The 11392-nt window shown below is 40.4% G+C and overlaps 1 protein-coding gene and 1 long non-coding RNA gene across 16 annotated transcripts in view; one reads left to right on the forward strand and one right to left on the reverse strand.

Moving 5' to 3' along the window:
• The window catches only part of epb41l2 (erythrocyte membrane protein band 4.1 like 2), a 51062-nt gene extending 47581 nt beyond the window's left edge, over positions 1-3481 (forward strand). For all 15 annotated transcript variants that reach the window (XM_014332178.2, XM_014332183.2, XM_042219096.1 and 12 more), the window contains one exon: positions 190-3481. In XM_014332178.2, coding sequence (XP_014187664.1) covers positions 190-195 — 6 coding nt within the window. In that variant the 3' untranslated portion in view covers positions 196-3481. The remainder of the gene's footprint in view (positions 1-189) is intronic.
• LOC102300870 lies at positions 2882-8782 on the reverse strand. The gene is made up of 3 exons (XR_315495.2): positions 8471-8782; positions 6132-6319; positions 2882-3838 (listed from the first exon to the last, which is right to left on the reverse strand). It is a non-coding gene; the product is annotated as an uncharacterized LOC102300870 (long non-coding RNA).
• Between the last annotated feature and the right edge of the window lie 2610 nt (positions 8783-11392).

Genomic DNA, 11392 nt, shown 5'->3' on the forward strand with positions numbered 1-11392 from the left:
AAGCTGCTAAAGAAACCAGCTGCCATCACACATGCTGCAACAGTTGAAAAGAGAAAAAGGGAAAAGAGGCATTAGATTTTGGAAGGAGTACAAGGAGAACATTTTGATTAGGAAACCAGTGTCGTTTCATCATCGCAGTGCCCCAGGCTGATTACTCCCCCACCCCCCACCCCCTCTCTTTTTCCCCAGAGCTGAAGGGCCCGTCATGACTGTTTTTTCTTTGTCGAATGACCTTCATCACCCACGACGATCAGCCTTGACTGACGGGAGAGGAGGAGGAGGAGAAGAAGAGGAGCTTAAAGAACAGGGAGAGAAGGGTTTGACAAATGGACCGAAGTTGCCACTCTCTTCCTTTCTTATTGTCTGTGGTGCGATCTAAATCCCTCACTGCAAAACCAAGAAAAAGAAAAAAAAAATCTCTCATTGTTTCTGAGGGAACAAAAAGAACCACTTTGTTAGCATAACAATTGTAGCTTTTTATTTTTTTTTTAGTTGTGCTTTTTCTGTAACTGTTTTATAAACAGATGATAGCATGTTTGTCCTCTATCACAAAGATGAAACTAGGGATGCACTGATAACCAATCTGGATGAAACTGTATCCTTGCATTGATCATTTTGTACCAGTACTGATGACCTTCAGCTAATGTTTCTTACAAAAACAACACGCTGAGATGCTCAAGTAGAGAAAGCTTTTTATCATAACAGTGAGGTTATGCACCTGTACTTGGGTTCCGGTGCATTGGCATAGAAAGGTAACTTGTTAAATTACAGCTCCCCCTCTTGCTTCATGGTGATGTAAATGGAGAGTAATATAATAGTTTATAAGGAACATGAAGGAAACAGGGTGTCACAACTTGGTCCGCTCTTTTTTTAATTAATATAACACACTCACTCTCACATATTCACAGGTGAATGGTAGAAACGTTGCACCTCACATTATCACTTCTACTTCCTGATCATTAGAGAAGAGCGGGAGCTGTAACTTCAACATCTGCAGGAGAGTCATCCAGGTCTTTTGGTTCTGTTATTTCTTTTTTTTCCTGTATAGTTATTATTCATCCACATTCCTTGTGTGTGCAGCCGCGTGAGTGCATTTTCAGTTCAATTCACTTTTTTTTCTAAACTGGAAGAAGAGACGGGTTTTGAACATTTTAAATAGGGTCGGCGAGCTTCAGCAGTAGTTCGAAAATGTAGGTGGAATAAATTCCATCAATTTTACAGTTTTAAAATTTTTTTTAAGCTAAACTGAAGGTGGATTTGAACTGAAAATGACAACTTCTGCACAGTAAAAATGAAGGTTATCAATGGGAGCAGCTTTTTACTCCCCAGGCTCGTCCACTGTACGACACTAACCATTCCCGCTGGGCCTGAGGGGGAGCGAGGGAGACATAAACTGACTTTGGATTGGGAGACCGGAGCTGTAAAGTGAAGGATAATTGGGAGATTGCCCGATAAGTACCAGGGAATAAAAGAGAATTTGAATAATAATGCATGTTTTCTTGCATCCCACAGTGAAGTATTTTAATATTCTGAAGGCTTAATGCATAATGCAAAATTAACACTGCTATTTAAATTATTCAGAATGAGTTTAGTGCTCCAACTAGCACAGGTACCAAAATGAGGATGACTTGAAAGCAGCTCAGACTCAAATTAATGCAGCCTGCTAACTCTGCCAAGGAGCCCGTTTGCCGCCGTAGTTCAGCTCAGTTCATCGCCGGCTTCTTTTCATACCTGCTTGATATGATAGAGTATGGGATTAAATTCAGCATGTCTTCACGCAGTTTAATCCTCCAGGAGTCTCGAGTGAGTCTAGGTAGGACGCTACCACGTCAATTGGTTTGAGAGCGTGTGGACGATCTCTGCTCATACAGCGCGTCGGGCTGCTTTGTAACTGTTTCACTACAGCTAAACGTTTCTCTGCATGTTCTTTTTGTTTTTATTTTGGTTACATTTCATTCAGCCGATTTCCACGTTGTTCACCACAAAAAAACCGCAACACTCTGAATCTGTCACCACACTTCAAACTGAGGCAAAAAAAAAACAAAAGTTACAACGCACCAGCCAAAATGCAGCTTAAAGGGAAGTGTATCAGAGGGTTTGAAGTGCTCTTGAAACCCCCTAAATGGAAACTCATTATGTTTTATTCATTTTCTGTCCTTTTGCTCTGCAAAAAACAAAAAAAGAAAGTGAACTAAATTGTAGCTTTGTGTAAATATTGGGGGCATTAAATGTGCTAGGTGCTTGGTCTCGTGCATTTACTTTGACGCGCATTTTTAGCATAAGCAGCAAAAAGGCAAAGTCATGTTCTCCTGAAATTTAGCTGATTGTAAGTGAAGAAGTGCCACTGATTTAGTATAATAAACATTCCACCTTAGACTGGTCTGGATTAATCTACGTCTCCCTCTTTGACTGGACGTGTTTTAAATGGGAGACAAAAGGATATTTTATTTCATTTTTAGAATTAAAAAAGGAAGAAAAAACCGCTAATCAGCTTTTTAACTTGATGAGTAATCACTGCCCAATTTGACCCATTTTAAAACTTTTGTAGTTAAGCGTGCTCATCAAACTGAAGCTTTTTTAAAATCAGGAAACGCAGGTCTGAGCTCTACTATGCAGTTAAATGACATTCCACGAGGGGGAAGCTTTAACCTCGAACCCTCTTGTAAAGAGACAAAGCAGCAGAAAAGCATTTTTTTTTCTTTATAAAAATGTAAACCGTGCAACACTAGGCAGCTTTGGAAGCTTTTGATGTTCCAAAAAACAAACAAAAAGAAAAAAAGCCTTTGGTAATATCACAGTGACCACATTTGTAGATTTTTCTTTTTCATAATTTCTCATCTTTTCTCTGTGATCTAGTTGTTTAAAGGTGGGATTTCTTGTGCCCCCTCCATTTTGCATATTTGTAAAATTGTTGCAGTGTCGTTGTTGTTTTTTTTTTGAAAACCACTACAAATGGAAATTTCTGCCACTGTTTTCCTTTTTGTACGTTTAGCCCCAGCTTTAACCGCTTTTCCGGGTTCTTCTGGGCTCTCTTAGCCAATCACATGAGCTTTGAGGCTGCGGAATCGGATTTTCCCAAATGTGTCATGTTACGTTAGGTTACACCAAGAAAAGTTTTACCAACCTCTACGCCTGTGAATCCACATCAGAGAACGTTAAATCCACATGGTGTCATAGCAGGTTATAATTGGAGGATCCTCTGAACACTTAAATCTCAGGCTTTGTTTCACACTCTGGAGAAACGGGAAACCAGCACAGTTTTTATATTTTATTAATAAAATAAAACTCACACAAACAAAGGAAACTTTACAGAAACTCATTTTGGAAAACCTACCAACTGCCTCATTGCTCTCTGTTAGCTAACCAGTGATCACCAGTAGGGTTTTTTCTGTCTAGCAGCTTAAATGTCTTGTATCTCCCCCCACACAGCCACTCCTCCCCCCTGTGTAACACTGTTTAAATAAAGGATTGTTATACTCGCTTCATTTCCTCATTCATTTCCTTGGAAGTGTGATTGAAAATGTGTGCAGCATATTTATTAGACATAATACCTAAAACTTAAATCCATGTGTAAATTATGCTTTTTAATTCATGTCAGTTGGGTGAGGCAGACGACGTCGGTGTCTTCAATGTCCAGCATGATGTGGCCCCTCAGGAGAGAGCACATAGTATCATATACAAAGGATGTTCCTTCATTTGTGTTAAAATGTGTCCGTTCACGACTGTCAGGCGCAGAAATGAGATCCAGCATTTCTTCTGTGCCGTCCTCTGTGCACATGCCTGTGGGTGGTGCTGATGGAGCTTCTGTCCTGCGCTAGCTTCAACAGATCAGCGTCAGCTGTGGATGAAAGATTAGAGATGAAGACTAAAAACAGAAGAAAACTGGAATGTTATAAGCTCTATGTGTAATATTTTAGTCTTTTTAACATTTACTATTGTAACTAGAATGAAGTTTAATTTTGTTATTTATACAATATTTTATATAAGTTTTATATATTCCACTTTGAATTAATTTAGACATTATTTTCATCAGTTGAAATCTTGGTGCCACAGGCTTGTCATTTCAGTTCTGCGTGGGGCGATGGTGTTGGTTAACAGAATGGCCCAGGGGAAGAAGCTGTTAGTGAGTCTGGAGGTGTGAGACCTGATTGACCCGAGGCACCAAACAGAGAGCAGTGGGGCAAACGGGTGGTGGGTGGGGTGCAAATGGTCACCTGTGATGACCCTAGTTGTCTTGAGACAGGAGGATTTAAGGATAGCCAGGGGTGGCAGAGGGAAATAGATGATTTTTCTGGGCAGTGTTAATTTACACTGTGCACCCAGGCAGTATAGGAGAGCACGCTCTCCATTCAAGCAAGGTAGAAGGCTGGCAGCAGCTTGTGGTCCAGGTTGTTCTTCCTGAGGACATGGAGGAAGTGCAGCCACTGTTGGCCCTTCCTTACTAGAACATTGGTGTTGTGGGTCCAGGTGAGATCAGTGGAGATGTGGGTGCCCAGAAACCTGACGGTGGAGACATATTCCACCTGTTCTCCATTGATAATGAGATGGGAGTGGAGCTCTCTGCGCCTCTATTACGAGTTCTTTTGTTTTAGGGACTGCCTGCTGTGCTCGGTGCTGCCACTGTGTGGTTGCCCAGCACCAGGCAAGTACTTAGGTATAGTAGGCTCTGCTTAAAAAATGCTCAGTTGGTGTTAAGAAGCCCCAAACTGTGCCATGAAAACATCCCCTACATCATTATAGCACCAGCAGCAGCCTAAACTGCTGATACAGTCTGATGTGCCGTGTGTTCAGAGATGCTCTTCTGCATACCTTGGTTGTAACCAGTGGCTATTTGAGTTTATGTTGCTTGAAGAAGTCTGACCAGTCTTCTGTAACATCAACAAGGCATTTTCACCAAGGAAACTGACGCTCACTGCCACTTTCCTTTTTTTGTTTTTATCTTTTAGCAATGCTGGTACCTTGTGTGACTTGCCAGTTCTGTTGGCACTAATTCACCCCATACCATTTCAGATGCAGGCTTTTGAACTGAGTGCGTATAACAATTCGGCACTCAACAATTCACCTCTTTATGCAGTGTCCAAAAAGAATTTCAAACTTTGATTGACCACAGAACAGTTTTCCACTCTGTCTCAGTCCAGCGTTCATGTTCACGTATGTCTTTGCACGATAAAGCTTTAACCTGCATGTGTGGATGGCACAGTATTCACAGACAGTGATTACAGGAAGTGTTCCTGAGCCCATGAAGTAGTTTCCGTGCCCGAATCATGTCTGTTTTTAACACAGTGATGGCAATTAACCTAATTAGTTGCTAAATGTTCCTCTGGCTGTTTCTTTTACTTTTCCAGCCTTTTGTTGCACTTTCCCCAACTTTGACACACATTACTGCCATTAAATTCAAAATGAGCTAATATTTTTCATCAAATAGTAAAATGTCTGTAAAACTCTTTCTACTGTTGTGATTTGCCATCTAGAACACAGACCCAGATTTGTTTCTCACCAACATAAATAGAAGCTTTGTGTAATTTGCGCACCACTGACAAACAGTATCCGTTTGATTACCTGTAAATGATTGTAATTAGCATGCGAATAAACAGCAGACAATGTAAAATCCCTAAAAATTGCACACTTTCTTGCTTTGATGCCCAATCACGCCCAGCAGTCATTCCCACATGGTTGTCTTTTAAAAACGGGTCACAAAAGAGTCAGATTTTCTCAAAAAGCAGCTGGAGTTCCCCATGATTGATTTTTCTACACATGAATAATCTTTTTATTAATATATTCACTTTGAACCAGAGCAAATGGTGAAAGCACAGCCATGATCATAGCAGGATGTGTGCACATGTCTATGTTTTATGGCCGCACAAAGAACAAATGGGTCCGATTTATCCGGCAAAAGCAACACCTGTGCACACACATAGATGAAGGAAAAGGCATGTTTCCAGGTTTTTCATGTGTTGAGTAATCTAAAGCCTGTGGCAATCCTCTCTCACTACGCATCCACAAAAACCAGGCCAGTGTAACTAATTGTCAGAGTGTAGTTTAGTTTGGGTTCTTTGTTGTTTACCTGTGGGTCATGTGAGTTGTAATATACTATTCAAATAATACTATGAGTGAGTATGAGAAATGCCCACCCTGTCTGAGTTTCCAACTGAGGAGGATGATCAGTGCTAGCAGCAGCAGAGAGACAGACAGGAAGAGCATCAGTCCAAACAGCCACACTGGAAAAAAGCTGCCTGCATCACTGTTTGACATCGTGATGCTTCCCTGCAGGAACAGAGCCAGATCAGCCCAGGGGGAAGTCAGCACAGCCATGTTAGTCCTGTGAAGCAACAGAAACGGGGAGAACATCAGGTCTGCTGTGGCGATATGATCACAGAACACATCAACGCGAGTACTTTAATGTGTCGGACCGACAACAGCTAAGTTTTAGGTTAAATAACAAATAAGTAACAGTAGTGCTGACGACTTTTCTTTCAGTTAAAGCCCAAAATCTCTTTGGTCTGCAGCTGCTTTTGTAGTATGAAGCATTTACTGTACAAGAAACGTACACTAGCAAGTACCAGCTTAACCCCCCACACCTAGTGTATCATATTTGATACATGAGTTTTTGAGACTTAACCCCTCTGAAAAAAATAAAAATAAATAAATTTAGTAATAAATATTTTGCCAAAACAAAACCCAACAACAAATATGATATAAATTAAAACTCAAATATGTGAATTGGCCACCTCTCCCTGAGCCTGGGAGTTTTTCCTTCCCACTGTCGCCAAAGTGCTTGCTCATAGGGGATCATGTGATTGTTGGGGGTTTCTTTGTTTTATTATTGTGGGGTCTACCTTGCAATATAAAGAAAATAAAATTCAAATAAAATTGAATTGAAAATAGAACTTTATTTTCAGAATTACAATTGCCTGGCAATTATTTCATGGTTCAGGCTTTAAAGGGTTAATAAAAGCAGACTATTTTTAGTAGCCAAGCGTGTGTATGCCAATCAAAGGTTGGAATAAACACCAGACATCAAATAAGAAACCTGTTCCAAATTTCTTTTAAATCGATTTCTCAGTACAACCATTCTGTGTGTAGTTTTCGCTTCTGGTTGATTGGTTTTAGTTAAGGGTGGAACTGAATAAACTTGTATACATTCTCAAACCAATGATCTTAGAACATACACAACCAGAGTAGCTGTCCCTTTGGATCAGATTCAGAATAAACTGTATTGTCATTGCACCGTATGGTTAAAAACTACAACACAACAAAAAGGGACATATCGGGGAACGTCTTTGATCAGCATTTAATCCTGATATGTTTTCTTTTGAACTTGCCTAGGACATGCTGTGTGCTCATCAGAGGCAACCGCAATCAATGACCATTGCACAGCTGCAGGCTGTACTCATCCAGGAATGGACATCTGGACACTACACAGATGGGTGATTGCTTTAAATATGTATTTCTATATGATTAGAAGTGTAAACTGTGACAATGCAACACTCCCGACTTGCATCAATGTTGCTTCCATGCTTGGTGTTAAAGCCTCTATAGTCTAAATTATGGATAATCCTTTGCAATCATGACATTTATATATTTTGTGTTTCAAACACTGGTTTTGATACAAAGTTTAGAATGATATTTATTTAAAATAATAATTCCCTGCAGGTTCAGCTAACCTTGCTGAAACTTGAATCATAGTTTTCATCCCTTTCAAGCAGCCTTGTCGGACTCAGTGCAGGTTATGAAATGATAACTGTAACATGTAATCTATTGTTCGAGTTCCTTCGCACGTGTTTTCCCTTATTCACATGAACATGTGCTTTTATGGATTCACTTGTGTCCATGTACACATAGTGCATTTGGAAAATATTCACACTGCAGAGTTGTAACTTTTTTAAAAACAAAGTATCGAGGGAAGGCTGCGACAGCTTACGTACACGTTATAAAGTTGTTTGATTTTTAACGAAATTGCAGTTTAAAGCTATTTTTTCCCACTTTCTCATTATGGAGTGAAATAAAAAATAAATCTGTTTTGGAAGAAGGCTGTAACATGACAAAATGTGGTCATGTGAGGTGCTGTGAGTACTTTCCAGATGCGCTCTGAGTGGCATGTTCCCAAAAGCTTTGTATTAGGAACAAGACTGTTTGATCTCGGTCATGGTTTAGACTAAAATACAAAAGTTCACGCAGTTTCACCACTTTTTTTCTTGGTTGCCTGGGTTACGTGTCCCCTCAGAGGAGCGTTGAAAACATGCACGATGCAAGCAAGAAATGTACTTCCACTTAAAGTACAGTTCATACAGTTAATGTCCACGGACAAATAGCTTGCACATTTGTGACTCTTTCACTCTTTGGCCATGAAACCTTGTGCTCATTTTGTCCATACGAACGTGTGCAGTCAGTACAGATAAAGCAGGATCACCTATACAAAACATGAATCACACTCACAGTTATCATTAACACTACAACCAAATCTACTTACGGTTTTTAGGCCCCCAGTAATGCAGCTTTGAAGGCCTTTAGGTGGAAATGACCTACAGATGTTCTCCAGAGATTAATGAGTTTTGTCCTTCCTGACGTTAAGCTGTCTTAGAAATCAGTCAGTTGCTACTGACGCCGCTGAGATTATGCAGGAAAAATAAATCTCGTGTTTTTATTTCCACAGTGAGAAAATGAGCTAAAAGAAGTCCAGTTCTTTGTTTCTTCTTTTTAGTGTGTTTACTTCCTGTGTTTCTCTGTCCCCGACTCACTTTGATTGGGAGAAACAGCACTGCTGTTGACAATGTGAACTTTGTTCTGTTTCAACAGTCGAACCGTGTGATTAGTAAGATTAGTTTTACTGGACCGTGTGTGTGTGTGTGTGTGTGTGTGTGTTTAGTAAGAGGATTGGTGCATGTTACTGTATGCACTGGTGTCCTTAAACCGTTTGAATCTGGGAAATAAATTACATGTTATGCTTCTGTGCTTGTTTGTGTGCACTGTGGCTTTCTGGAGTGTTGATCATTGAACCTTAGACCTTTGTGCTTACTGCGTCATAAAAGAAAACCTCACAACACATGCAGTTTTTCAGCTGTTCTCTCAACTCTTTTGCCTTTCTCTGCTTTCAAACACTCTCTGCACCAACAAACACTGATGCCGTTTTGGTTGATGGCATCACTGATTAGTTTCAAACACAACTGATAACCATAATCTGGACGATATCACTACAACATATCCATCCATCCATTCTCTTTAGCTTATCCTTATAAAGATTGTGGTGGTGGAGCGTCTCAAACAGGCTCTAGTGCTGGTGAGCACGGGGCCCACTAGAGGATGTTGGGTCCTCAGGCCACCCTCATGGACTCTGTTTCTGATGGTTGCTCAGAGACTTTCACACCAGTGGCCTGCTGACCATGCCACTAAATCACAAAGAATGCAGTACTGAATCAGACAGTTTGCATTAAAATGCAGAGATACATGGCATGCATATGCAATCTGTGTAGGTTCTCTGTCATCCAGGTCATGGTAGTCTAAGGATCTTGAAAATAAACTAGCTGGACTTCTTTAAATTTCGTGAAGATGTTTCATCTTTTATTTTATCTAGCTACTTAGACATATACAATATATCTCCGTAATCAGTCACAGGCACAAGTTTTTTTTTTTTTCTTGGCTCACAGGTCACACCACACTCACCACAAACTTTATTGGGTACACCTATTCAGGTGCTCGATCACACAAATATATAATCAGCCAGTCACATGGCAGCAACCCAATGTATTTAGGAATGTAGACATGGGCAAAAAACACTGAAGTTCAAACTGAGCAACAAATTGGGGGAAGAAAGGTGATTTTGTTTAGTCTGACACGGTTCTGCCACATGGTTGGTGCCAGACAGATTGGTCTGAGTGCTGAACTACAGGGGTTGCCCCACACAAATATCTCTAGGATTTACAGAGAACTGTCTGAAAAAGAAAAAAGATCCAGTTATTGGCAGCTTCCTGTGTCAAAATACCTTGTTGGTGTCAGAGGATAGATGGCTTTGAGCTGATAGGAAGGGAACAATAACTCAAATAACCACTCATTACAACCAAGGTCTGCAGAAGAGCACGTGTGATAGTACAAAACATTAAACCTTGCAGCAGACGACCACACTGGCTACACTCTACTTCTCAGCCAAGAACAGGAAACTGAGGCTATAACTCATCCAGTCTCAACAAAATTGGATAATTCAAGATTCTCCGTGTTACTTAGCTTAGTTAGTTTCTTGAACATGATCTCAATCCAATAAAGCACCTTTGGGATGTGGTGGAATGGAGGGAGCTCTTTTAGGGTGTTCATGGTCTGTAGTAGTCTGTATCCATAGTGGTCGAAGAAACAAAGAGTGGTGAACCAGTGACAGGGTCATGGAGCGAAGTTGGCCCCTGTGGTCCAATCCAACAGGTGAGCTACTGTAACTCAAATCGCCTAAGAAGGTAATGCTGGATCTGATAGAAAGGCAAGAAAATACACAGTGCATCACTGTTTGTTGCTGTTTGGGCACCAACACAATATTAGGCAGGTGGTCATAATGTTATGCTGAGTGATGTATCCTTGCTTGTATGTGACAAAGTTTAAGTATCTTTGTCCTTTTTGCAGTTTGACATTCTGCTTCCAGTCTCCCCATCAAACATTTAAACAGAACATTGCTTTCAGGCTTTTGGGTGAAATCACAGACACAATCTGGCTACAGCCAGTAAGAACTCTGGTTAACTGTGTGATGCTGCCATCAACATCAATATAACTTATTAAGTTTGTTTGAAAGAAGGGCGGAGGCTGTGGCGTCTTTGAAGGTTGTATAGCGTTCTGTTTTTTTCTGGTAGTTTGATGCATGTATCATGCATGGATGTATGCATGCATGTTTAATTAAATTAGGCAAATGAAAAAAACAAATGGAGAAACAAAAAAAAAAGAACGCAAAAGTTACATTCATTATTTAGATGTGGCTGATAAAACATTGATGTGGCTCTTGTGAGAAGAGGAATTGAAACTATGTTTTATAATCTGTTGAAAAATCTCCTGAAAGCAGCCATAACCCTGGCTAAACATTTCCTCCCTCGACACGCAGGAGGAATTTTGGGCCATTTTGCAATTTCCTCTGGACTGAGACAAGCAACAGAAAAGAAGAAAAAGAAGGGTTGTTTTTTTTTTCAGCACCACTGTTGCTGCCAAACTAACCAGCCCTTCAGTCAGTCTTGTTTCTTTGTGATTGTCTCTTATTTTCTCTTGTGTGCTGCTGCTGACAAAGTGAGCGTAGATAAAATTCTGAAATGAAAGAAAATGCACACAAGCAAGAAACAAGACCAAACTCGATTAAACAAATGTAATCAGCAGAAACTGGCTGGGAGCTGCCAGAAATGTGGCTTCTGCAATGGGTCGGGATTTTGGG

Source organism: Haplochromis burtoni, unplaced genomic scaffold, assembly GCF_018398535.1.
Source record: "Haplochromis burtoni strain Fernald_Lab_line unplaced genomic scaffold, NCSU_Asbu1 Contig_28, whole genome shotgun sequence".
In the NCBI taxonomy this organism is placed as follows: domain Eukaryota; kingdom Metazoa; phylum Chordata; class Actinopteri; order Cichliformes; family Cichlidae; genus Haplochromis; species Haplochromis burtoni.